Genomic DNA, 26,271 nt, shown 5'->3' with positions numbered 1-26,271 from the left:
AGATTAAGTTTTACCGAATGATATTCAAAATTGTAGTTTTTCTATGAGTATGGCGGCAATTCTTATTTTATGTTACTCAAACAAGACATTAGTCTAAAACCAGACGTTGTAGCTGAATGAGATTAAGAACAAGTGATTGCTGCGCCTCAAAGAAATAAACAAAGTTCGACAGGGAACATATTGAATAATCCCTTACTAAGGCACATTTTGTGCTTAGTTCTAAAAGGGAACAAGAATATATGATCATCAAAAATGTTTAATGCTCTGGAAGTGTCTGCGAAGCTTCAACTATAGACGATTCTTTCTAGATTTCAGCTCTTTGAGGAAATTGGGCATTTATCCTGATTTGAAGACAAGAACTTTTGCATACTATCAGTAGAGATGAAAATTTTTGCAACAATTTTGATATTTGTACCATTAATTATCACAATTTTCGCATTTATATCGCATTTATTTTTCTAAATTTAGCACTTTTTTTTTTAAATATGGAACTTGTAAACAGTATATTTTTGGTAGTAGGGTATATATCTAATACAAAAATGAGGATATAATTTGATTAGGTGTACTGCTGATCAGTGTCTAGCTAATGTATTCACTGAAATATATATATTAATAAAAAAATTTAAACACTTCCTACATTACCAATTCTTCTTTTAAGTTTGTTCTCGTACCAGTAACAATCATATTCTACCTGGAAAAGAATCTCTCGGTAACAACACTCGAGACTGGTACCCATATTGAACGTAACAAGCTGACAGCAAAAGACCAGTGGTTAACTTTTAAACTGTTTAACAATGATACAATGCCAACTTCCTTATCCTTACTATTGCGAACTTCAATAACCTTACTTTTAAATCCACGGATAGCAACCAACAAATCATGAACATTTTCACTACAAAACACAGTCAAGGAGTTTAACAACAGCTCAGTTTTATTGATGCCTACATCTTTATGAAGTGAAACAGTTTCTGGATCAAATAACCCGCAGAGCTTTTCGTAAATGCAACATTTTTAAAATTGAATAATATTGGAAGTGCGGCTTTTAGTTATTATTAGCAATAATTAACAGGAATTCCACTTTTCGTTTTAATTCGCATTTATCGCAAGTAATGCCAAATTTCTCAAAACTTCGCGATAATATAAACGTGATTTCTGGCTCTGAAACGAGAAGTTGGAGATTTCCTGAAATATATACGCATTTTTTCAACGCTTCGCACATATCGCATTAGCGAAAAAGTTTCGTCTCTACGTATCAGCTGTAAGCTGTAGCAGACATTTGAAGGGAAAAAGGACGATTAACTGGTTAATCATTACTAATTTATTTAATGATTATAATCGATGATTATCGATTAAAATAAACATCTGAAAATACTAATCGATTAAATGTAAAATTAACATAATTTTTAATTGACTAATTTAATCGTTATTATTATTTTTTGATTGGTTAAGTACAATGTTTTGTATTTTATACATCGTGTACAGATTATCGTATTCATAACCTATGTTACTTTATTTTTTTTTTAATTCTTTTATGCTTTGAAGGACAACAAAACTGCTAATTTATTGAAGTAACATATTCAAAAATTATCACTACTATACACAAAATATATAATTAGTTTTGTCGTTACTCCTTTGAGGCTAGCTTTTTCATGATATTCTATGGCATTTCGATTTCTCGTCCATTCCATCATTGTGGACTTTCTACGTATCTAAAATCAACGACATACAATGAAGCTCCTGCATCCAACGTATAGTTTTTGGCTTTCTGTAAGATAATAAGAACATATTTTATAAACAACATTGTAAGATTAATGACATTGGAAGAAACATATTGAATGACAATACTGTCCATGGTCCAGAACACTTTCTAATAATACACCGAGAACCAACGTTACATTATAGACTTTATTAATATCATTATTCAACGCTGAAAATATTAAGATATAAGTACAGTAAAACCTATCAACTTGGCCACCTCTCTAAATTGACCACCCGCTCATCTTGGCTTGATTCGTCTTGAAGTTGCATTTTTCCCCATAAGACATTCGTTACTTATTACTCGTTAAGTTGGCCAATTGTCTATCTTGAAAGTTGGCAGATTGAAGCAATGTTTACCCTATGACGATAATGATAAATTTACCTGGCCACACAAAATACCGTTTTGTTATTTTTCTTAGCTGTTTCTTATTCCCATATGAGAGGCAGATTTCTGTATTTGTAACTGGAGACAAAGAAGCATGGATTCCCACGATTTTTACTTGGAGGTCAATGGCCAGAAAACTACCCTGATAAAGGGGTGGTGAAGAAAGATGTGAATAAGAAAAAGCACGTACAGGAATTTAGGAAATCTGTTTTGGTAAAGCCCATTAGCTATATCGGTTCCTTTCATCAGTGAAAAGCTTTAATAATTCCGGAAAATTTCAAGGTTAAAGCTAACCATTTCAATTGTCAACTATTGCCACCTGACGGTTTGTCGAAAGATAGCGGAGGTTTTGAGATATGAATTCTCTTAAGATTTTCTCAAAACATCTTTTGCTCCGGGGGACACACCTGTAGCTCATTAACACGAGGTAAACGATATTATACAAGAACTACAAAATTAGAAAATGCAAATGTGCCGAAAATTTTACAATGAAGTAATACTAGAAATCCTATTCTAAAATTCCACCAATCACATTTATTTTCTGTAAGTTGGCCACTTTTCAATGGAACCGATGGTGACTTACATAGACAAGTTTCACTGTACTTCGTTACTATAATATTGCAGTGGACCACCTAAATATAAAGTTATTCTATTAAAGAATTAAAGAAATTACAAATGAAAACATAAACAATAGCCAGAAAAACAGAAGTCTGCATCTTGTGCCTGTTAATAAAATGTGTCTTTAGTATTTTTAAAATAGATAAGGTTGAAGGTTCTTGCAATTAAAGCTTTTTCCTTTTATAAATAAATTATTACAAAATTATATATATTTTGATAAATCGTAAAGTTTTTAGTTAAGAATATTCGCTAAGCTTATCCCTACTATTTTAAATTTAGCGAATATGCTAAAAACAATGAAGACTATTTAAAAATGTAAAAAGTACGAGAGCTAGTATCTGCTAAATGCCATTATATGAATTAAAGATTGTTTTCAGAACTTCTCGTATAATGTGTAAGTATGGTGCTCAACGATATGACGTCATAAGCTGCATACTCAAATTTCTGGTCCATTAGAGGAGGTTTGGAAACAGTCGTTAGCTCATTTACTAGCGTTTTCTAGATACTACCTGGATTACTATCTACACTTTCTTTGTTTTTATTCACTAAGTTAGGGTGAGCTTAGGGAAGAGTCTAAGTGCAAATTATAGGGCACTCTGATTTTTTTCTTTTCTTTTTTTTCTTTCTTTCTTTCTTTTTTTTTTTTTTTTGCATAAGGACTGTCAATTCAACATGGAAATATCACGCAATATGAAGGCTTTCAATAGCCAGCCCCAGTGTGTTTCTGCCAATAGTGATGCTTACCTTCCAAGATGTCTAAGTCGACGATGTAACCCTGCGAATGATTTTTTCCTAAAGTCCGGCACAAACCTCTTGATGTCTGGCGAAAGCCAATAGCACGCAAGTGCGATGTTGTCGGATTTCGTTCCATTTTGTGCATAAGCATAACGTGAAACATTAAAGCGAGAATATACACTGACCATCATTCTTCTCACCTGACTACTATGTCCACTCGAATGACCCCTATCACTTGTACTAGGCGTACTAAGCGACATTTTTTTTAAAATACAGCTACATACACACACAAACATTGGACCAAACAAATGTATTGTCCAAGAAAGTGACACACACACGCGCGTGCGCTCTGAACATCAAACTAAACCAGGTTCCTTGTTCTTCCTGTGTCATTGAAAAGTACAATAAGCATGTCTTTATAAGTATGGCTTGTCTATTCGACGTTTTGTTTAAACATAAAACCCAGATGAGAGAACGAAGCAAACTTTTTGAACGAAGAAGATGGAAGAATAAAGACTGAACGAGATTGACTTCTATATGAAAAAACAATCTTACAAGGAACGGACATTAACCTGCCAACGGGCTTCCTAATCACACTTAGTCCATTCGATAAACATAACAAAGATATGTTCATGCACAAAAAATTAGGTGCCATGGACAACGGAGTAAGTCCCAGAGGCCCACTAACCCTGTTAGTATAAGAAAATCGTAGTCTCGTAGTGAAATAGTTGGGAGCAGGAAAATTCGGTGTAGGAAAATTCGGTGTAAGAAAACTCGGTGTACAGAAAATTCGGTGTACGGAAAACTCGGTGTGGGGAATGTTCGGTGTAAAGAAAGATTCGTTGTAGTAGACAGTAGGATTTATTAAAAACTCAACTTTGAGTATAAATGAGCGTATTAGTTTTAAGTTCAAACTGTAGTAGACCGTAGGATTTATTAAAAACTCAACTTGGAGGATAAACGAGCGTATTAGTTTTAAGTTCAAACTTTGTGTAGAACGTACTTTTACTGTCTACTATACCAAATTTTAAAAAATTGTGATCGTGAAATAATTTGAATTCTAGATTTCGACGGATTTTAACATTTCACGGTCCTTACATGACAAGAAATTTGTTTTTCGATGTCCGTTCGTTTGATTTAGCGAAGTGACCATCGCTACCAATCGACATTTAATTTAAAACTTAAGTTTTTATTCTGTTTTGGAGGATGTCTCCTAGAATTGTCTACTTCCAAATATATATATATATATATATATAGGTTACTGGACGGGTAAAGTTGAAAATTGTAGATTTTTCAAAAGTGTTCTGACAATTAGTGCTCTCAAACGGCCGTGACCCGACTCGGGTCGGGTTGTCGGGTCAAGCTACTCGGGTCGGGTTGTCGGGTCGTGTCGGGTCAGTCTGGTCGGGTCCCTCGGGTCAGCTCACTTTGGTCAACTGAGTTTAGGTTGAGCTTAAACTCGGCTGGAGTCGAAAGCTGCTGTTTTTCACTAGCTGCCTAATTAAAAATAGCAATTTTCAATTTATTTTATAGAAACCATAAATCTATTTTGAACACTTGCAGCTAGTATTTTTATGGTAAATCCTTATTTTTGTACTTGTGTGTAGTTTAATTTTTAAATGTGGAAGGTTGATTTTACCAATCGACTGTAATATTAATATCTACGCCAATAAGGAGTCTGGATTTAGAACAAAACTAGAAGTTGTTTAAGCAAGGCCAAAAGAAAGATTGGATATGGATGACCAAACCCAAGCGGGGGCGCGGGGGCTCAGTGGTAGAGAATTCATCTCTGGTGCGTGGTGTCCATGGTTCGATCCCAGCTTGTGCTAAGTGGGCTATGTGGTGGAGAAACGCCGTATAGTGGGTTTTCTCGGGGTTCTCCTGTTTCCTCCCACTTTCTTCATTCCACCATTTCATTCATTTCTCATGGTCACCATCTTCCTTAGCCTCGGTGCAGAATCGAGGGACCTTAAACTGAATATTTCATTTCGTTTCACTAAGCCCAAGAACATCGATACAAGAACAAGAAAAAGATTGGATATGCAAGACGAATTGCATAGTAATCTTGCTCTTGGCCTTGTTTTGGTGATCACCAAGTAGCGATGAGCATATTTTCTTGCTTTCCGTATAGTATGAAAGACCATAATCAAAATCACACTTGGTCTTCATTTGTACCGATGAGGTGAGCATTCTTGGCTCTTGTATAGCATGAAAGACCACCAAGACTACGAAATGCAGGACAAAGGCTTGACTGTGCAAGACAAAGAATAAGACGCAGTATTGATGATCAAGACCCAGGGTGCGAATTGTTTGAATTTCATTTGTTGGGCTGAAAGTGATGAAATAAAATTAGTACTTTATAATTAATTATCATACTGTATTTTTAAATTTTAAATTACAAAATTCATATTATGTATCTTCTTACTTGCAACTATATATACTGTAAAATACGTTTTAATTACCGAGAAAGAAAAATCAAAGTGGCGCGGGTTCCGGAATCATAAGAACCTATTTTGGAATGAACGTTGAAGGGTTGGAAAAAATCACAGGTGTTCTCCCGTTTCCTAAATGATTTCCTTTTATCTCCGCCAAGAGACTGTTGCTACTGCCTTCCGAGAAGACCCCCAGCCATCCGAGCAGGTGAAAACATTGACCTTGAATAAAAATTTCGTCACATAGAACTAAAGCAAGAAAAAAAAATCCCTCGTCGGACATTGGTATCAGTTATAAAAAGAAATGAACAAACCTCAAAAGTGCCAAATATTCATTAAGATGCATATACAAATCCCCCGCTTGATCTAGCTAATGGTTAACGTGTAAGACTTCGGTACACGTGGTCCGGGTTTAATTCCCAATGGGAGTGCATTTTGGCGTTCATTCAGTGTCGTCATCATAGTGCTCTCAAACGGGTTGGGTTACGGATCGGGTCGGGTTGGGTCAACTCGGGTCGGGTTGTAGGGTCAGGTCAATCGGGTCGGATCAGTCAATTCGGTGTAGCTAGTGATTAACGTGTAAGACCTGTAAACGTGGTCCGGGTTTAATTCCCAATGGGAGTGCATTTTGGCGTTTACCCAGTGTCGTGACGTAGTGCTCTCAAAAGGGTCGGGTCGGGTCGGGTCGGTCTTCAACGCGATCCGACCCGACCCGTTGAGAGCACTACTTATGATTTTATGTATATTTTATAAATAAATATTTAAATCTAAATTCTTGAAAAACGACATAGTTTATTTACGTTACTCAAAGGTGTAAAAATAAATGCATCAACTAAAAGTATCTACGCCTGATTGGAGAAGTCAATAAGGAGTCAACAGGGTTGCAGTACTTGTTTACCTTAACTTAAGGCAAACAAACTAAAGTGTCTGATTGGAGGAGAAGTCAACTATTTGCACAAATATTATCTGATAAAACCATCCTGCTTTATATTGCCCGTTCCACTAACGAGGGAACCTATCCAAGTGTAACTCTGACTTCGAGTCGAGACTATGGCCGTTGGATACCTTGTCCCAAAAGAACATAACACGAAAAGGGATACATCCTCGATCGCAACCGTTGCGGAGATATAAGCGTAAAAAGTTAGAAATTGAGCTCCATACTATACATTACAAAGTCAGATTCCGGGTCAGATTTTTCGGAAACGGTCAGGTAAGGAAACTCAGAGAATACATATCAAATTAGTGTGGGGAGCACAGCACCTTCTGAATGAAAAAATTATGTCCCCGGAACACTCGCAGGGTCCCAGGCGGAGTCCAACTCACAATTTACAAATGGAACCGGGGGCCAAGTAGCATATTGTATGAAAGCTATTGTTAAATAAAAGAAGATAGAACAAATTTCAACTCTCTACGATACCCCTGTGCAAACGGGCAACTGTCAAAATGTCAATACAACCTACATCAGAAAATATATGGCCACTGTAACGTACGGTTACAAAAGAGAGAAAAATTGTGATAATTCATGAATTTAGGAGGTATGATAATTAAAATTTATGTGTATGATACTTTTTTTGCACAGAGGAGTTTCTAACCCTGCTAGTGTGCAGGTGGCTGAGCACGAGGGCCGACTCCGCCATTCCTGTTGAATTATAGAAGCTGTGTACATCACCAAATTGAAGGGAGAATGAATGGACTTCACGCATATAAAAAGTACATTTGTTTCGGGAATTAGTAAGATATTTTTTCGGAAGAGATTATTTTGCGAGTATTTAATTTCTTTCTTTATGTTCGGTATTATTAACGTATCGTGGCGAATCGTGTTGCATTTTCTTTTTTCCTGAATTTGATTAAAACCGAGAGAATGAGGGAGTTGTCGAGCAGAGTGAATGCCTGAACGTGTGAGATTGGTAAGTGTTACTTTATTTTCTTTTAAATTTTGATTCAGTTTATATTCTTTCTTTCTTTTTTACGTCTGTCCAATGTTGTGTTGTTTTTGTGATTGGTTTGATAGACTGGATCAGAGTTGCCAAGTATACGAGTATAAAATTGTTGAACTCGTTTTGTTTTGGTACAGACGTATTATCAAACACACCACCCTTGCTGACTTTCTATCAAATTTTCTTTTTTTTTTTTTAACATGATGAGGACCAAAAATACAGAAAATCAACCAGATTTACCACCACAAAATTTTCACGAACCACTAGGTTTTACCACTAGCCACCAGATGGAAAATTTGCCCACTAAACAGGTGCTCGAAACCACCAGATTTGGTGGGAAAACCACTAAATTGGCAACGCTGGACTGGATTGAATGGAGGAGTGTTTGCGTGTGTGTGTGACACTCGCGGAACGAAGTATTGCTTTTTTTCTTTTTTTTTTTTTTTTTTGCCCTTTGGCTGTTGAAGAGTTTGTAAGTTGTTCGCGATTTATGTTAAGACGTGCTACCGGAATATTTCTTTCAGTATTTAATGTGCATAGACGTAATTCAAGGCCCATTCATTCTTTCTCCAATTTATTTTTTTTAAAAAAGAAATCTCACCACTCGGAAAATATCACCATTTAATATTTTTAAAAAAGAAATATTGTATTTAGTTAAGAAAATAAAATTGTTGTTAGATTTTTGTTAATGGAAGTCCTAGTTTCTTTTGCAAAAGTAAAATTCCAATACTCTTATCCTAACTAAATGATCTACACAAGCTTCAGCCTGTAATCTCTCTTCCCGTTTGTGATTCCTTGTTGTATTCCTATTTCTGAGATCCGGGTTTAGATCAACCTTACTCAGGAATGGGGGTATTGGGGGAGGGAGGTTACAAGGTAAGTTCAACAGGAATCCAAATTTGGATTTTTATATCCAAATCGATGGGAGTATCGGAAAGTAAGGTGATACTAGAAGTTGTAGATTATATAGGGTGGTTCATTTGTATAAAAGAAAAATTAAATTAAATTATTAGTATATCAGAAGTCTGTATTGATTAGTGGTGATTTCTAGGTCATTAAAATATTGAATGTCGGTCACTTCTCTGTGTGAAAGGAATTCCATAATAAAGTAATAAGGTTAAAGTATACTAGGCACGATATTAAGGTAAATGCCTTTGTATATTATAGTTGTAAAGTCATTCCGCATTTTCGAGATAGTGAAGCGTACGTTTGTAATTTGTGGTGGTTATTAAATATCCCCCCCACGAAAAGGGATTTAAAATTTTCTCTTCTTTTTTTCGAGATTAGTCTGTAAGTACGCGTTATTGAATGCCGATCGATCGAGAATCCTAAGAGTGTAGTGTGTAATTATTATTTAATGTATTTCTGTGTATCTAGTAGAGTAAGTAGTGTGAGTAGAAAATTTTATATATATATATATATATATATATATATATATATATATATATATATATATATATATATATATATATATATATATATATATATATATATATATATATATATATATATATATATATTGTTTACCTATTTTGTTTTGTGTATTGAAATGGAAACGCGAGACGAATCAGTGTATATAAATATGCCCGACCATGAAGTTTTTACTATCGATCAAACGGGATATTCATATTTGAGTAGTATACCTGCATGTTCTTCGGTACCTTTTCGAAGTACTGAAAGAAGTCTTCATAGTGAGAGTAATAGAATGTTGGGATTTAACTCGCAAATGGCAACATTGGGATCTAGCGATATGCTTGAAACGCCTACGGTATGCGGAATTAGTGATTTTAACCCTTGTTATACTGGAAATCATCCATTGTGGCAGCAGAATTCGTGGCAGAGTAATCAAAATTTTGGATTTTCGAATAATTTTTGATATCGTATGCCTATTTTTAGCAATCCAACTCCTAGAAGACTATCTGTACACTTTGATGAGAGTAGTATAGTTAATCCTCAGATGAGAATAGGAGCTGTTCCAAAAGTCCCAGAACAAAATAGATTTCCTAGATTTCCATCGGAAGTTGGTCCTTATAATAGGATGGGTCAACGTACTATTAATAGGTCAATGTCAGATCAGGGACATTTACATGAAGGGAATATAGGAAATAGGGATTTTCCTAATAGATACGAAAATGAACCAGTTCACCAGGTTCAAAGTAGAGACGATAATATAGAAATATCATCTTTAGGTTGTGTAGGAAATTCTGTACCTTGTTCTAGATTGGATGAAAAGCAGGTAATTAACTACAATTTTAAAAAAATTTCTGGAATTTTGGATGGCCGATTCCGTAAATTTAGTAATGTGAATGGGCATAATAGTTTTATTGTTTTTGATTTCTTGCTGCGAATCCAGGAGATCATAAGTGATTCGTATTACCCTTTAGGTATGGTTTTAATGGCTTCATCAGTAAAGTGCAGTGGAGAATTTTTAAAAGAAATGCAAACTGCTATGTTATCGAATATTCCCTGGGAGAATTTGAAAGATAGTTTAATGACGAAATTTGTTACTCCTGTAGTGAGGAGTTCATTAATTGCGGACCGAATTTATAAAAAAATGGGAGTCCACGAATTAGTAGAACACTATATTGATTCTGTAGTAAATGCCTCGAAATTATTAAATTTTACGAGATCTGAGATAGAATTAATGTCCATAATTGTGAATGGTTTAAATCCTGCGATTAAATTTAAATGCTTAGGTAACACAATTCCTAGTAGTTTGGATGAATTGCGTAGGAAAGTTTTTGAATATCAACAGTATAAGTGTTCTAAAGTTGAATATAGTAGGTTAGCAAGTAAAGAAAAAGATAAAAAATATGTAAGTAATTATAGCTCCCATAATTTGAAAGAGAGTCGCGCTAATAATAAGTTTGATGTAACTCACAAGGGAAGGACTCCAAGTGATGGTTGTGTAAATACAGGTAAACAAAGAAATAAATATGAAAATAAGTTTAGGAATAAAAATTGGAAAGAAATTAATGTAAAGTCGGGAACAAATAGGCGGAATTTCGGGTTTGGTGATTCCAATGCTATAAAAGTAGTACCATCTGTTGCTCAAAATAAAACGGCACCCTTGGTGAGTGGTCGTGTGAATGGGGTGAATGTGAAAATATGTATAGACACAGGCAGCTCTTTTAATTTTGCATCCGTCGAATTGTTAGAAAAACTTAAAATAAATCCAAACCAATGGAACGAAGTTCAACTTTTTGAAGTGGCTACTGCTGCGGGTAAATTAGCTTCGAACAAAGAGGTTACGTTGAACACTGAGGTGGCAGGTGTTAAACAAGCAGTGTGTTTTCGTGTGGTGGAGTCGTTCCCGTGTAGTATTTTGATAGGCATTCCATATTTGAAAGCTTTACAAGCTAAAGTAGACTTGGTTAATGACATACTTTGGTTACGCAATGGATTGCGACGAACATCTATACAATGATTAACAGAGGGAGCTTCGACTTCAGTTAATTTTTCCTATAATGGACGAAGTGACTTAACTAAAGGAGATCAGCTGTCCGCATATATTTATTTATATGTGTTTGCGTCCTTCTCAAAATAAGGGAACACCGTTCTACCGAAATTTAGTTTTTAAAAATCTATTAGAAACCAGTGTTCAGTGTAATCGGTCATTGGAGGAAATAGAGGAAAAATTATTGGCTATACCTAGCAGTAGTGATAGGTCAGGAGAGTTGTCAGGCCATTCCAGTAAAACAACTAGAAATATGGTTTATAGTTCGCAAGTATCGGCGAAGAGTGATAGGACATATGACCGAATGCGATCTCCATTGCAATCGAAGACGAGATTGACATCGGGTGATGTGGTTGGCCAGTATACACCATCAGTAGGAGAAATTTTGTCTGGTAATCGAGATAGCCAGTTACGAAACTATAATAATGAGTAGGGAACGGAACTTCATGTGCTAAAAAACTCAGAAATATTTATTTATTTGTGCTATAAATTTTAAAAATACGTGATAAAATTAGAAAAATATCTGACAAAAATAAAAATATTTGGTAACAGAAACTTAAATTTTACGTGCATTGTGAACATCTTAAATTCAGTTTTGAAATGTTTACCTTCTAGCGAGCTATTCTTTAGACTACCATAATTTTCTCCAAGTTCTCCATTGTAAACTTGTGATGATTATCCCTAAAAAGCACCTTATATTGCGAGAAAGATCGCTCCACGTCACAAGAAACAATTCTCGCATATTTGAAACATGAAATTTCACTAACTCTGAAATTGGCCACATCTTTCTTCACTATTTCGCCTTCCAAAACACGTGCAATTTTACACAATGTTTGAAAACCTAGGTTTCTGTAAAAATGTCTGTAAATTTAGACATTAACACTTGTCCGTTAGCAACAGAAAGTTCTATCAGTTTCGTTTCTATTATGTGGATTTCACCCACTGAAGCTGACAGTACGTTCAATGAAGATCTAAGCTTTTTTTATACAACGAGAAAGAAAGGACAGGTTTGTTGAAATGAATGCCAACTCGAGTTTTACGGATGGATCTTTTAACAGTTCTTACAGAATTTCTATGGACGATGCTTCGTCTTTGTCGAGACCATTTACGACAAATACGAATTGTTCAAAGTTTTGGGCATAATACTCAACGGCATTTGATCAAGTGCCCCATAGCGTAACTACAGGAGCGGTTGGAAGAGGAATCCAAGAATATTTTTGATTAAAAATTTCTATTTGTTTAGGTGACTTGGTAAAAATTTTCTTTCCATTTGAAACTAGTCTATCGACCTAGGGACTCTTATCTTTACACATGTTCTATGCAACGCATGAGCCACACAGGTAGCATACACCCTTTTGGGGTAGCTCACGGCAAAACCTATTGCAGCTTTTTTCATGTAAGCTGCAGCATCTGTAACAAGAAGAACAATGTCAAATTTTATGCCTTCTGGCCACGTCGCATTACTTCGTTAAAAAGCCTTGCTATCGTTACATGTGTAGCAGCAGGTAGCTCTTTACACACTAGCAAATAATTTTTGGTCAACACAGTTTCGTCACCATTACTTAGCAATACTACAATCACGTTTCCCACTTTTTTTACCACTGGAGTCTGTAGTTTCGTCCATACATACCCAAATATTTGGTGCGCACATTCCGAGCGAATATGTTGTAAAATTTGCTCGTAACACCTGTGCAGATAAGTTTTTCGCAATGTTGATTCGTCAGGCGGTTCGAAGTTCGTATATTTCACGAGAAACTTTCGTAATTCAGGGTTCTTTAATTTGAACAATGGAATATCTGCGGATACAAAAGCTCTACACATATCCATTGAAAAAAACAGACAATTTTGACGGTTTACCAGAATTAGACACAATTGGTTGAAAGATAAATGCCTGTCTCTTGCTCAAACGTGAAGCAGCAACAATATGCTTTTTGCTCTCCAAATTCTGCTTAATTTGTGAACGTTGGTCAGCCGCGATAGATTTACCACACGGTTGGCAAAATAGCACTTTGTCATCAGTAGAAAATACATCTTTATATTCAACACAGAACTTCTGCAAACGAGATGAAACACTTGCTTTTATTTTAGGCATTTTACAGTAAGAAAATATATACACTGTGCTTAAGCACCACTTAGAATATAAAATAATATAGAATAGAATAAACGAAAAGACACGTAGTGGATTCAAAGTCCTGCAGTGTTGTAACTGGCTTGTGGCTGGGTAGAATTCCCTCAACAGGACCTTACGTGTAGATTAAAGTAAGGCACGAGAAGTCTACCAGTGAACGTGCTCAAAGACAAAACACACCTGACACACGATATAAAAGAGGTGTGGGAAAATAAGCATTTTTTCTTTCGAAGATTTCAATGCAGCAGTCCTCAATGAGTGATTTTATGTTTTTAAAACGAAAACTCTTAAAATATGTATTTACATACGGAATATTGGAAAATATGTTTTTATGTAAAATAAAATTTGCTGAGGTGGCATAAAAGGATATGATCAGCGTTTTGGCAAAAGAATGGGCCTTTGTCTCACTGCAGAAAAAAACATTTATTTAAATAAAGTTCCGTTCCCTAATAATGAGTTTAAATTAGAACTAGTGAATCCGGCGGAGGATTACTCGTCGATTAATAGAACGGGATTAAGATCTGGTGATATGGATTTCCATTCACAAGTAGAATCTAGTATGTTGAGCTTAGAAGGAAGTGATATATATAGACATAAACGGAATGAGGATGTTAACACTAAAGTGATAGAAAATCAATTACGAATTCCAAATCAGAGGTTTACATCAGGTGATAGTGGTGGCCAGTCTCATATTAATAATGAGAAATTTAGATCAGGCGATATGACTGACTTATTTTCAACTCGGTATGTGTCTTTAGTGATCGGGATAATGGCACCCAATATCAAGTCGAAGGGTTCACATCGGGAGATCATGGTGACCAATTCACAGAATCTGATGTGAGGTTGAGATCAGTGCGTCTGAATGGCCAGTTTCATAAATTAAATGAGGAATCCTTACGAGATAATTTTCAGGATAAAGCATTTAATCACATAGATGGGTTTAAATCAGGAGACGTGGTTGGCCTAAGGATCTCAGAATTTAACATCAGGGACATTGGGAGATCATATGAGAAGACAATGTGAACAGTTAAGGTTACAAGAGACAATTAATTCTTCGGATCAGTGTTTAAATGGAATCAAGTCTGTGAATAGAGATGGCCATTTGGAAAAACTAAGTTGTCCTTTAACATCTGGAGGTCTGGATGACCATGTTCCAGGATTAGATACACCTAGTGCATCTGGTGACTCGGATAGCCAATGGATTAATATCGATAAGCCTATTACATCAGTTGACAAGGGTGACCAAAACAATTTAAAGATTAACATAGTGAGTTCTGAAAGGAATTTTACTTCCAATTTAGCAACTAGTGAGGTGCAACACGTGGATTGTTCGGATAAACAACAATTTTCGGATAATAAGTCTGACATTTCGGATATAGATTAACAATTTTCACATCGATTTAATGAATTATTGCGCAAGATGAATGGACCTTCTCAGGACGACTCCTCAGGAGAGAAACCTATAATTACGCAAGTGGAAAACTCTAACACACAGAGTGAAAAACCAAGCGAGAGGACTTCGTCCACAAGTCCTAAGGATAGTGATTGGGATCACCTGGACCCTGAAGTTCAGCAATTTGTTGACGACTTAAGAGCTAATTATTCTGATGTTATTACATCAAAAATAGGATGTTTGAAAGATTATGAATGTAAAATATATTTGAAAGATCAAAAACCATTTCGACATAATTCCTTTCCGATTCCTAAACAAAAACAAAAAATTTTTGATGACCTTATAAACAAATAGAGGAAGGTATTATTGAGGAAACCGATTGTTCGGAATATGGCAGCAGTTGTTTCTTAGTTAAGAATCGAGATGGTAGCCATAGACTTGGTAATTATACTCAAGCGAATTCTATGATCTTAGGAGATGTTTTTCCGACTCCTAATATGGAAGAATGTTTGGCTAGCTGGTTGCCGTTTCTTTTCCAGACTGGACTTGTCCAAAGCATACCACTAAATTCGCATTAGTGAAGAGTAGGTCGATTACAACAATTGTTACTCCTAAGGGATGCTATAGATTTATCCGTTTACAAATGGGAATAAAGACTGGTAGTAATTTATTAGCTCGAGCTATGATGAAAATTTTAGGAGATGTAGAAAATGAAGGAGTAAAAGTATTTTTGATGACATATTGTGTGCTCATTCAGATTTTGAACAACATAGAAGGGTAGTTCAAAAGGGATTAGATCGTTTAAGAAAAAATGGGTTAACAATCTCGCAAGAAAAATCTTATTTTTGTAAAAAGAAAATTATGTATCTAGGATCCTTAGTCGACGGCGATTCAATTCAAATTGATCCAACTCGAATCCTGGCAATTAAAAATATGCCTCCTCGTAAAAATAGAAAAGGTTTAATGAAATTCTTAGGGGTAATAAATTTTTTGGCTAAATTTTTACCAAATGTACAAGATATATTGGCTCCTCTTACTGATTTAAGATCTCCTAAGAAGCCCTTCAAATGGGAAAAGGAACAACAAAGAGCCTTTGAAGAGATAAAGGAGTTATTATCTACACATGCTATTTTAAAGACACCTGATTTAAGTAAGCCTTTTTCCGTCAACGTAGATGGGTGTGGAAAAAGTATAGGTGGATGGATAGGACAATTAGATGCAAATAATAATGTAAGACCTGTGGCATATTATTCAAAAAATTAAGTGAACCAGATCGGCATCGGTAAATATACGAGATAGAGTTTATTAGTTTGGTGAAAACCATTACTCGTTTTAAACATAATTTAGTTAATCCTTTTGTAGTCTATACGGACAATAAATCTTTAAGTTGGATATTAGGAAACCCTAAAAGACTATTAAAGTATCGACCATTAGTTGAACAACTGTATAGTTTCGAATTTACTATTCACCATATTAAATCAGGAGAAAATAAGGTAGCTGATTTATTATCACGTCTTTATGATCCCGTAGACCTTGATCTAACAGAATCAGATTTAGGATGTAAAATTAGAGAAAGTAATTTAGCTATGGTGAATATTTGGAAACATCCATTCGCTCATAAACCACTTTCAGAATCACAAAGATCCGATCCAGAATTGAATCAAATCATTAAGAAAATAGAATCAGGTCAAGTAGTGGATAATTACTTAATTAGCAATAAGTTGCTAGTAAGGAAAACTAAAGCAGTTTCAAACCCTTATAAAATTGTAGTTCCTGACAGTTTGAAAAGATGTATTATGGAATAGTATAATGAACAGCTAACAGGTGGACATTCAGGAATTCGGAGAACACTAGCTAAAATACTTAAAAAGTATACTTGGTCGAAAGTAATAGAGGAGGTAAATGAGTTTGTAAAAACTTGTGAAATCTGTCAAAAGATAGAGTGTAATAAAAGGAAAATGGGTGAATTAGGGTCCAAAGTCATTAGTCGTATAGATCAGAATTGGATGTGCGATCTTGCTGGTCCTTTGCCACGTTCTAAAGGCTTTAAATATCTTTTGATTTGTGTAGATAACGCATCTCGTTTCGTTATGTTAGAAAAATTATCAAATTTAAATGCTAGAATAGTTGTTGATAGAGAGTTTGTCAACGGATAACGCAAGTATATTTACATCAGAAACCTTTAAGAGTTTTATGTATAGTGTTGGTATTAAACATATCAGACTTTCGCCTTATCACGCTGAGGCGAATATATCTGAAAGATTCATTAAAACTTCAAAGGCGACGCTTAGGGCTTATTATTCAGAACAACAAGCTGATTGGGCGAAGAATATTTACGAGTTACAATATAGCTTAAATATTGGTGAACATTCAGGTTTGAAGGCAGAACCTTATGAGTTGTATTATGGTCGACCGTTTAACACCCCGTTAGAAAATCATTGGTCCGTGTCCGATCAGGATGTAAACAAGAAAGATAAAGCACAGATTTGGAAAGTAGCAATAGAAAATATGAAAAGATCATGGCAAACTCGTAAGAAAATATTTGAAAAACAAAAACAGCCTGTATGTTAATGTAGGAGATTTAATATTGATTAAATCGCATGTAAAGAGTTCCCTTAGCGACAAGACAACTAAAAGCCTAGCGAATAAATGGATAGGTCCCTATACTATCGAGAGGTTTCTTACGAAGAATACTATTTTAGCAGTTAATACAAATAATGAAAAGGAGTATAAGAGAGCTCATGTATCGGAAATAAAGAAATATTGTGCCAGAAGGAATCAAGATGGATCAGTGAATAATGTGGGGAATGACTAAAAGACTAGAATAAACTAGAAATGACTAAACTAGACTAGACTAGATTAAAATAAAAATATGTATATTTTACTTGTTATTAATGACTTGTTTTATATTTCCAGCTGGAATCAAATCTTATCAGAAATGTCCTAGGTAACTCGGTATTGACAGAAGCTTGGCCAAGCAGAACCCTAATTAGAAAATTATAATGAACCATGGTGACAATTAATTAAAGATTGTCTAAATTGTCTAAATTTTAAAAATTTGATACATTCATGTGTAAAAATTAAAGATTGAATAGATTGAAATGTTAAAATTTTGCATTTTTCTTGAATTTGAGAGATAAAATATTGAGAACTGTTTTTAGTTTAAAATTTGAAAGTAGTTGATTAAATAGTAAATTCAATACTTGAATTAGAGTAAATTAATTAATGAATAATTTAAATTTTAGACATATATATATAGTTGAGAAAAGTATTTGTTCAGTTAAAGAATTAAAATTGGAAATTGATTAATAAGAGTAAATTGAGAAAATTAGTCCAAAAAAATTGTTGTTTCAATTTTTTCTCATACAGGCGGTCAATTGTAACGTACGGTTACAAAAGAGAGAAAAATTGTGATAATTCATGAATTTAGGAGGTATGATAATTAAAATTTATGTGTATGATATTTTTCCACAGAGGAGTTTCTAACCCTGCTAGTGTGCTGGTAGCTGAGCACGAGGGCCGACTCCGCCATTCCTGTTGAATTATAGAAGCTGTGTACATCACCAAATTGAAGAGAGAATGAATGGACTTCACGCATATAAAAAGTACATTTGTTTCGGGAATTAGTAAGATATTTTTTCGGAAGAGATTATTTTGCGAGTATTTAATTTCTTTCTTTATGTTCGGTATTATTAACGTATCGTGGCGAATCGTGTTGCATTTTCTTTTTTCCTGAATTTGATTAAAACCGAGAGAATGAGGGAGTTGTCGAGCAGAGTGAATGCCTGAACGTGTGAGATTGGTAAGTGTTACTTTATTTTCTTTTAAATTTTGATTCAGTTTGTATTCTTTCTTTCTTTTTTACGTCTGTCCAATGTTGTGTTGTTTTTGTGATTGGTTTGGTAGACTGGATTGAATGGAGGAGTGTTTGCGTGTGTGTGTGACACTCGCTGAACGAAGTATTGCTTTTTTTCTTTTTTTGCCCTTTGGCTGTTGAAGAGTTTGTAAGTTGTTCGCGATTTATGTTAAGACGTGCTACCGGAATATTTCTTTCAGTATTTAATGTGCATAGACGTAATTCAAGGCCCATTCATTCTTTCTCCAATTTATTTTTTTAAAAAAAGAAATCTCACCACTCGGAAAATATCACCAATTAATATTTTTTAAAAGAAATATTGTATTTAGTTAAGAAAATAAATTTATTGTTAGATTTTTGTTAATGGAAGTCCTAGTTTCTTTTGCAAAAGTAAAATTCCAATACTCTCATCCTAACTAAATGATCTACACAAGCTTCAGCCTGTAATCTCTCTTCCCGTTTGTGATTCCTTGTTGTATTCCTATTTCTGAGATCCTGGTTTAGATCAACCTTACTCAGGAATGGGGGTACCACTTGGGTTAGATTGGGGGAGGGAGGTTACACCACACTTCTAAATCCGTTAAATTGCAACAACAGCAAAACAGAAAAACACGTTTAAAAGTGCAAGGTATTGAAGTAAAGCAAATTGCTGCAGAGTCTCTCACAGAGTCATACAACGGACTTTATCCAAGTATGTGACTTCGAATGACCAATGGACTAAAGAATAACCATGACCATTGGATTTCGTGTCCTAGAAGAGAAAGAATACATTGTCAATCGCAATCGTCGTGGAGGGTGAGAAGGTCAAAAGGCTACGGTATATGCTTCGCGCATCGGAACCCCAAATTCTCAGGTTGCACTGTGAAATTTCTATTGCTGAACGGGAAACATGATGGTAAAGACGAAAAGGAGTAACCCTGAAACTGTGAGGCAACTTAGAGAGGAGTGGGCTTGGAGAAAACTGGAATAATGGTGCAGAAATGAAATATATCCGAGGGTACTTTTGAGAGAGAGACTCTGCAGCAATTTGCTTTACTTCAATACCTTGCACTTTTAAACGTGTTTTTCTGTTTTGTTATTATCGCAACTTAACGGATTTAGAAGTGTGGCCATATATTTTCTGATGTAGGATGTATTGACATTTTGACCAGTTGCCCGTTTGCACAGGGTTATCGTAGAGAGTTGAGATTTGTTCTATCTTCTTTTATTTAACAATAGCTTTCATACAATATGCTACTTGACCCCCGGTTCCATTTGTAAATTTTGAGTTGGACCCCGCCTGGGACCCTGCGAGTGCCCCGGGGACATAATTTTTTCATTCAGAAGGTGCTGTGCTCCCCATACTAATTTGATATGTATTCTCTGAGTTTCCTTATCTGACCGTTTCCGAAAAATCTGACCCGGAATCTGACTTTGTAATGTATAGTATGGGGCTCAATTTCTAACTTTTCACGCTTATATCTCCGTAACGGTTGCGATCGAGGATGTATCCCTTTTCGTGTTATGTTCTTTTGGGACAAGGTATCCAACGGCCATAGTCTCGACTCGAAGTCAGACTTACGCTTGGAAAGGTTTCCTCGTAAGACATTTCTACTAAAGTCTGTTCCAGGCAACCTGATAGGAAATTCCCCTACCTCCCACTACTTGCCACTGCAGAAGGGGAAAGCTAGTCGTTGACCTTCACAGGAAGGGAAACTTTTCTAATAAACAGAATTGTGTAAACTCTAAATTCGTACGTCAATTCATTCGCACCTAATGTTGAGAAAGCACTGCTGTTCCTTTTAGCCATCAACCCCGAGCAACTAACAATTACTGTTTTTAATTTTTGTTTGTAGAAAAGTATTGCATATTATTTACGTACTAAAGTTAATCCTACTGTAAAACATTTTATTGTCTTAACAAATATCGAAAACATTAAAATCAATAAGAGCTCAATCTGCCAATTTTGTATGAATGTGGAAGTTGACCCCTAACACGAGTACAAGAACTGGAACTGCGGGGTTTCGAAAATAAAATATTGATAAAAATATTTGGAGGAAAAGAGGTATACATTCAGGTAAATTAAAACGCTATACAAGCTTTAATTTCATAACAACTACAGGTCACCGTGTATTAAAGAGATAGTAAAGTTAATACGTATAAGATCAGCATGACACGTTGCTTGTATGGGAAATACGCACCAAGTCACCAAGTCCTATTCAAAAAGCCGAGGCGAAGGAAACTATTAGCTGGGAGAAACAGAATGCTTCCGGACAATGTAAAGCAGGATCTTCGAAGGATGGTTGATAACAAAGATGGTACAAAGATTTACTTTTTGCAGGTTAAAATCTAATGGAAAAGTTTGTTTCTGCTACGATGAGCCTTTGAATTTAAGCCAAAGCGTTTGTTACTTTTTGTATAATTGAACGAACTCGTATTTATCGTTGCTCTTTTTTTCTTACACAATAATCAACTCTTGTCACAACATTACACTATCCTGCACGCCTGGGGCCGCGGTGACTCAGTGGTAGAGCTTTCATCTATGGTGCATGGGGTCCCTGGTTCGATCCCAGCTCGTGCCAAGTAAACTTTGTGGTTGACAAACACCGTGTGCGTGGGTTTTCTTGGGGTTCTCCCATTTCCTTTCACTTTCTTCATTCCACCATTTCATTCATTTCTCATCATCGCCTCCTTTAGCCTAGCCGGCCTAACCGTGGGATAGCGTGTGAGCGGTCCCGGGTTCGATTGCCGGAGGTGCCACTCGGTCGAAAAAGTGTATAACGCTTTTTCAGGCCAGCCACCCTGAATGAGGTTTTTCTGGGTTTTCCTCATTCACACCAGGCAAATGCCGGGGTGGTACCTAACTTATAGATCCCAGGCTGCTTCCTTCCTTCCCTTTCCCCGGATAGTGTGCTCGCCGAGCACACATGACGGGCTAAATGGCCATAGATGCTTAAAGCCCAGAAATCTAAATCCTAAATAGCCGTGGGACGTAGAACTTATTTTATATTCTGCACGCTATAAACGTCTCTCTTGCAAGTTAATTACTGCAGATGATTATTCCTATTAATGGAAATAGATAATATTTCTAAGACAATAAAAAGTCATTTCCCCGTCTTCTGCAAGAGGGGCTCAGCAAACAAAATTATTATTGGAACAATATTATCAGTGTGTGTATATATATAGTTCTTTTTAATGTAAGAACATCTGTTAATCAGAGAGGAAGCGAGAAGTGTTCTTTTTTCTTTCTTTCTTTCTTTTTTTTTTAGCATTCAGGTTCTATTATCATCATCTTAACGCTCTGATAATTTACCCATACATATTGTACTTGGTTTTCAATTTCATATTATTATGAAATTATTTTATCAATAAATAAATACCCATTTTATTACCAACCCTGCTATCACTTGCCATTCCAACATTATGCCACAAGCCCAACTGCGAAAAAGAAGGAAAATAAAAAATACAACTGTTCAATAAAATTTCCATTATAATAACATGTATTACTTATCTCATTATAATACAGGCAAATGTAATTGTTTTAAAATACGTAGTGTTATTATGAAAGTTGTAATTTATTATTTAGACTTATTTAGGTACACTTATGGTGGAAAGATTACAAGGTGGATGCAATGCAGTGCTACATTCTTGTCGCTCTGGTGCATGACGTCATCTTGGTGGCAGACGTGGCCAACGAGAGGTAGATGAATTTTCAACAAGCGCTTGATCGCTGGTATCTCACACGCAAACTTCTCTTGTATTTGTAGTGATCTTCAACGAAGTGAAAATTTTAGTACAAACAGTAATTATATAAACGTAATGTAATCAATGATTAAGCTAAGTGAAATCAAAGGAAGATATTTACAATAGCAAAAGCATGGTGGAAAGACTACACCATTCTTAACTTTGTAATCATGACTACAAGTCATTCTTAACTTCGTAATTCTGGAGAGAACCCCTAAATATGTATATATAATTATCAAAAGTTATGATTAAAATGAACAAATTTGAAAATCTGAGTGTAAAAATGTTGCCCTGACATGATAGGTGGATACTTTATTTTCTTGATCTAATACATTGTTATATATCTTTGTAACCGTTAATCGTTATTACGAACCTTCCATTCGTTAGTTAATTTGAAATGTAACATCCCGTTTCAGCACCGAGGCTAGACCTCCACAATGAAATAGGATCTGAACTACATTAACGCGTTCAATGCTCTCCATATGAGTAACTCGAGGGAGGTAATGCCCCCTAGAACATCGTGCCTCCCTTCTCGAGGTACATGCTTGCCTCTGTGGGGAAATTTTGTCTCAATATCTTATGGACATGATGATAGAAATGATCACCTCTGCCGCTCCCCCTCCCTTATGATTTCGAATCCGGGTCTTACCTCGAAGTTCGTCTTTTTAAATCGTACTATTGGATTTTTGTACGCAGAATCAACACAAGCCACTGTATACATTACTATTATATACTATTAATACTAAACAGAAGCTACATAATGAAATCGTGTTTATGGAATTTCATTTAACATTGCATTTATTTATTATTTTCATGTAAAACTATATTTTAAGTTTATTTTGTCCTGTCACCTGGAAACTAAAATCCATTCTGGAGACATTCCCCCTGTTCTTGAGGAAATCTAAAGTATTTTATATTAGTTCCTTTACTTTTTCTGTAGTAATTACTACAGCCGTACGCTGCACAGTTAGGCATTCTCGATATCGCTTAACAGAATAAAGTAACAAGAATTTCCACTTGTCACTTACAAACGCGATTTTTCCCGTTGTCCCTTACGACCCAGATGACGTCACAGCCACGACAGCGCTTCAGGTGACATGCACATGCAACCACCTTGTAGTCTTTCCACCATGGGTACACTCTATACTTCCGTATGCGGGGGCTGATGGTGGAAGACGAAACAGCAACATCCACCTGTACTTGAGCGTGGTGGGGGAAAAAACTTCTTTTTCCTATCAGGTTGCGTGGAACAGATTATAATAACCAAGGTAAAACGAATCATAAAAATACCAGATATTAATCTTTTTAATCAGTGATCCACCCAAAGATAAAATAGAAAAGCATACTGTTCCCTCTACCACTAGTTCCTGCTTGAAACCTTCAAAATATTGTAACGGTGATTGATGCTAAAATGTAATCTATTGAGATACCCTATTAAATTAGCAGCTCTTTGAGTGAATATTCACCTATTACGCGAGGGTTAACGAGTTTGATATTTGATCACGAAATTTGGTTCCGTAAGCGACTAACAGGAATTGTCAGTCTCTCCGAATCATTTAACTTTTTGATTTTCCCTTCTTTCCTTGTCACTCGTGTGAATTTCTTATTGTCACCTGTCAGACAAGATCGTTGACAAACTAGAATATTAACTAATTGTTTAGTTTTGGGATAAAATAGTGTGCAGTTAAGTTTAGTTATATAAAAATTGGATTTTATGTTACGAACTTACCGCGTAAAGAGGCCTTTCTGTTTCATGAAGGTGAACGGTTGCTTCTTCCTTACAGGCACTAAGTACTGCGCACCCATAGTCCGTCAACACAGCAAACAAAGTGCTAAAATTTAAAACATATATTCCCTACTTAACATCTGTCATTCCCATCTTAACATCTTAACTATTTTCTTAAATAATAGTTACAAATATACAAAATAGCAACATTAACTACGTAACAGATAACTATAATAAATCCAAAATTGTATATATATATATATATATATATATATATATATATATATATATATATATATATTTACTTCGTTTCTGTCTGTTGAAGATTACGCGCAAGTGTTTCCCTCCCCCAACGTTCTTGAGTTTTATCCCCCCCCAAAAAAATTCAGGAAATATGAAGAGGAAAGTCTTTTTAAGCTATATTTGTATATTTATTGATTAAAGTGTATTCTCTAATATTGATTGAAAAATATAAAACCTATTTTCTTTATTTGAAACAACCACTATCAATGTACGTTCATAAGCTACTTATAGACCCAGGTACAAAACTTCTATACTCGTGTTATTGAACAAGATATAAATCGAATATATAGTATGTGTTGTAAGCAGTGTTGGGCAAAATCAATTGAAATCAATTGCAATTGATCAATCAATTGAAAGTAATTGCTCTGAAAATCAATTGCAATTTATTTCAATTTGTAATTGACAATTAATTTCAATTGCAATTGAATTCAATCAAAATTTGCAATTAATTTTTCGTCAATTGTTAATTGTTAATTGGTCCCCAAGCAATTGAAACTTTTAATTGTTAATTGTCAATCGCAAAGAGTGCAATTGAAACATTTAATTGTTAATTGCAATTGACAGTTGAAACTTGTAATTGTTAATTGTAATTGTTAATTGCAATTGAAATCAGCAATTAAAACTGAAGATAAGATATGTGTATATTGTGTTCTCCACTTGTTGCTGTTTTACATATTTCAAAAAAGGTACTTATAAGAAATGCTGGATAACTTCCATCCCTTCGCCCCCCTGGGAAGAAAGCTGTGAAACTAAGCATTTTTAAAAATATGTTTATGATTCTATCCCCATCGAAAGAACTCTATATGTCCGTCATGCATACAACAGGGATGGGCACGAGCGAGTTCGAGCGAGTTTTCTTTAAAACTCGACTCGACTCGAAAAAGACATCTTTGAACTCAACTCGAGAACTCGGCTCGAAAAATTTCCCCCAACTCGACTCAATACGAATCGAGTTTCCAGTCGAGTCGAGCCAAAACGAGCCAATTCGAGCTAAATCCTTTGTGTAGTTCCAAATACTACTCTCTCCAAGTATCCTACATAGACAATATAATTATCCATGATACTACTACTACTACAATAACTAATTATTATTATAACACCGTGTATAAACATGGAATATAGGCGGTTTGTATTTGAATACTAAAAATTAGTTGACTGTCGATCTCGGTCGTCAAGAAATCTTCAGGAGGCAAGGACATCGGTCACGAGGTTCTAGGTTTGAGTTGAGGAGGAGCAAGTATTCGGGCTCGAGCCAAAAATTGTTAAAAGTTATAGGACTCCAGCCAAACATGTTCAAAACTGCACGACCCGGGTTTAGGGTTGTTAATGACTCAAGCGGCTCTCTCACAGCTCATTAACTTATCGAGCCGAACAGAGAAGTGAGCCGAGCCAACAACTCATCCAACCGAGCCAGCTCGAGCCGGTAGGCTCACACGAGCAGAACCGAACCGAGCTGATTGCTTACCCCAACCGAGCCGGTTCGAGCCATCGGCTCAGTTGAGCTGACTCGAACCCAGCCTATGGACTCGTTTCAACAGAGCTGGTTCGAGCCATTGACTCCAATCGAGCCGAGTCCATGACTCGTCCCTACCGAGCGATGACCAGTCGATGGGTCATCCCAACCAGGCCAGCTCAAGCTCTTCGCTCAGTTGAACCGAGCCGAGCCGATTGACATCACTATCCCGATTGGGCTTCTACTTTGGCTAAAAAAAAATTAGACCGTGCAGTTCTCAGCCTTGATGGTAAGAACTACAGTATATACTTATATTGGTGCTCACGGCGTCATTAACTTGCCGCCACCAACGAATTTCGAGGTACTT

The 26,271-nt window shown here is 35.6% G+C and overlaps 1 protein-coding gene across 1 annotated transcript in view; it reads right to left on the bottom strand.

Annotated features, from left to right (window-relative positions):
- Nucleotides 1-1,392: 1,392 nt before the first annotated feature.
- The window catches only part of LOC145693334 (uncharacterized), a 126,747-nt gene continuing 101,868 nt past the window's right edge, over nucleotides 1,393-26,271 (bottom strand). Inside the window, exons 9-10 of the mRNA XM_081769232.1 lie at nucleotides 24,152-24,254; nucleotides 1,393-1,765 (exon numbers count right to left, since the gene is read on the bottom strand). Coding sequence (XP_081625358.1) covers nucleotides 1,688-1,765; nucleotides 24,152-24,254 — 181 coding nt within the window. The 3' untranslated portion in view covers nucleotides 1,393-1,687. The remainder of the gene's footprint in view (nucleotides 1,766-24,151; nucleotides 24,255-26,271) is intronic.

Source organism: Thermobia domestica, chromosome 1 (genome assembly GCF_964235325.1).
Source record: "Thermobia domestica chromosome 1, izTheDome1.hap1.1, whole genome shotgun sequence".
In the NCBI taxonomy this organism is placed as follows: Eukaryota; Metazoa; Arthropoda; class Insecta; order Zygentoma; family Lepismatidae; genus Thermobia; species Thermobia domestica.
This window is presented reverse-complemented; position numbering and strand designations above follow the sequence as displayed.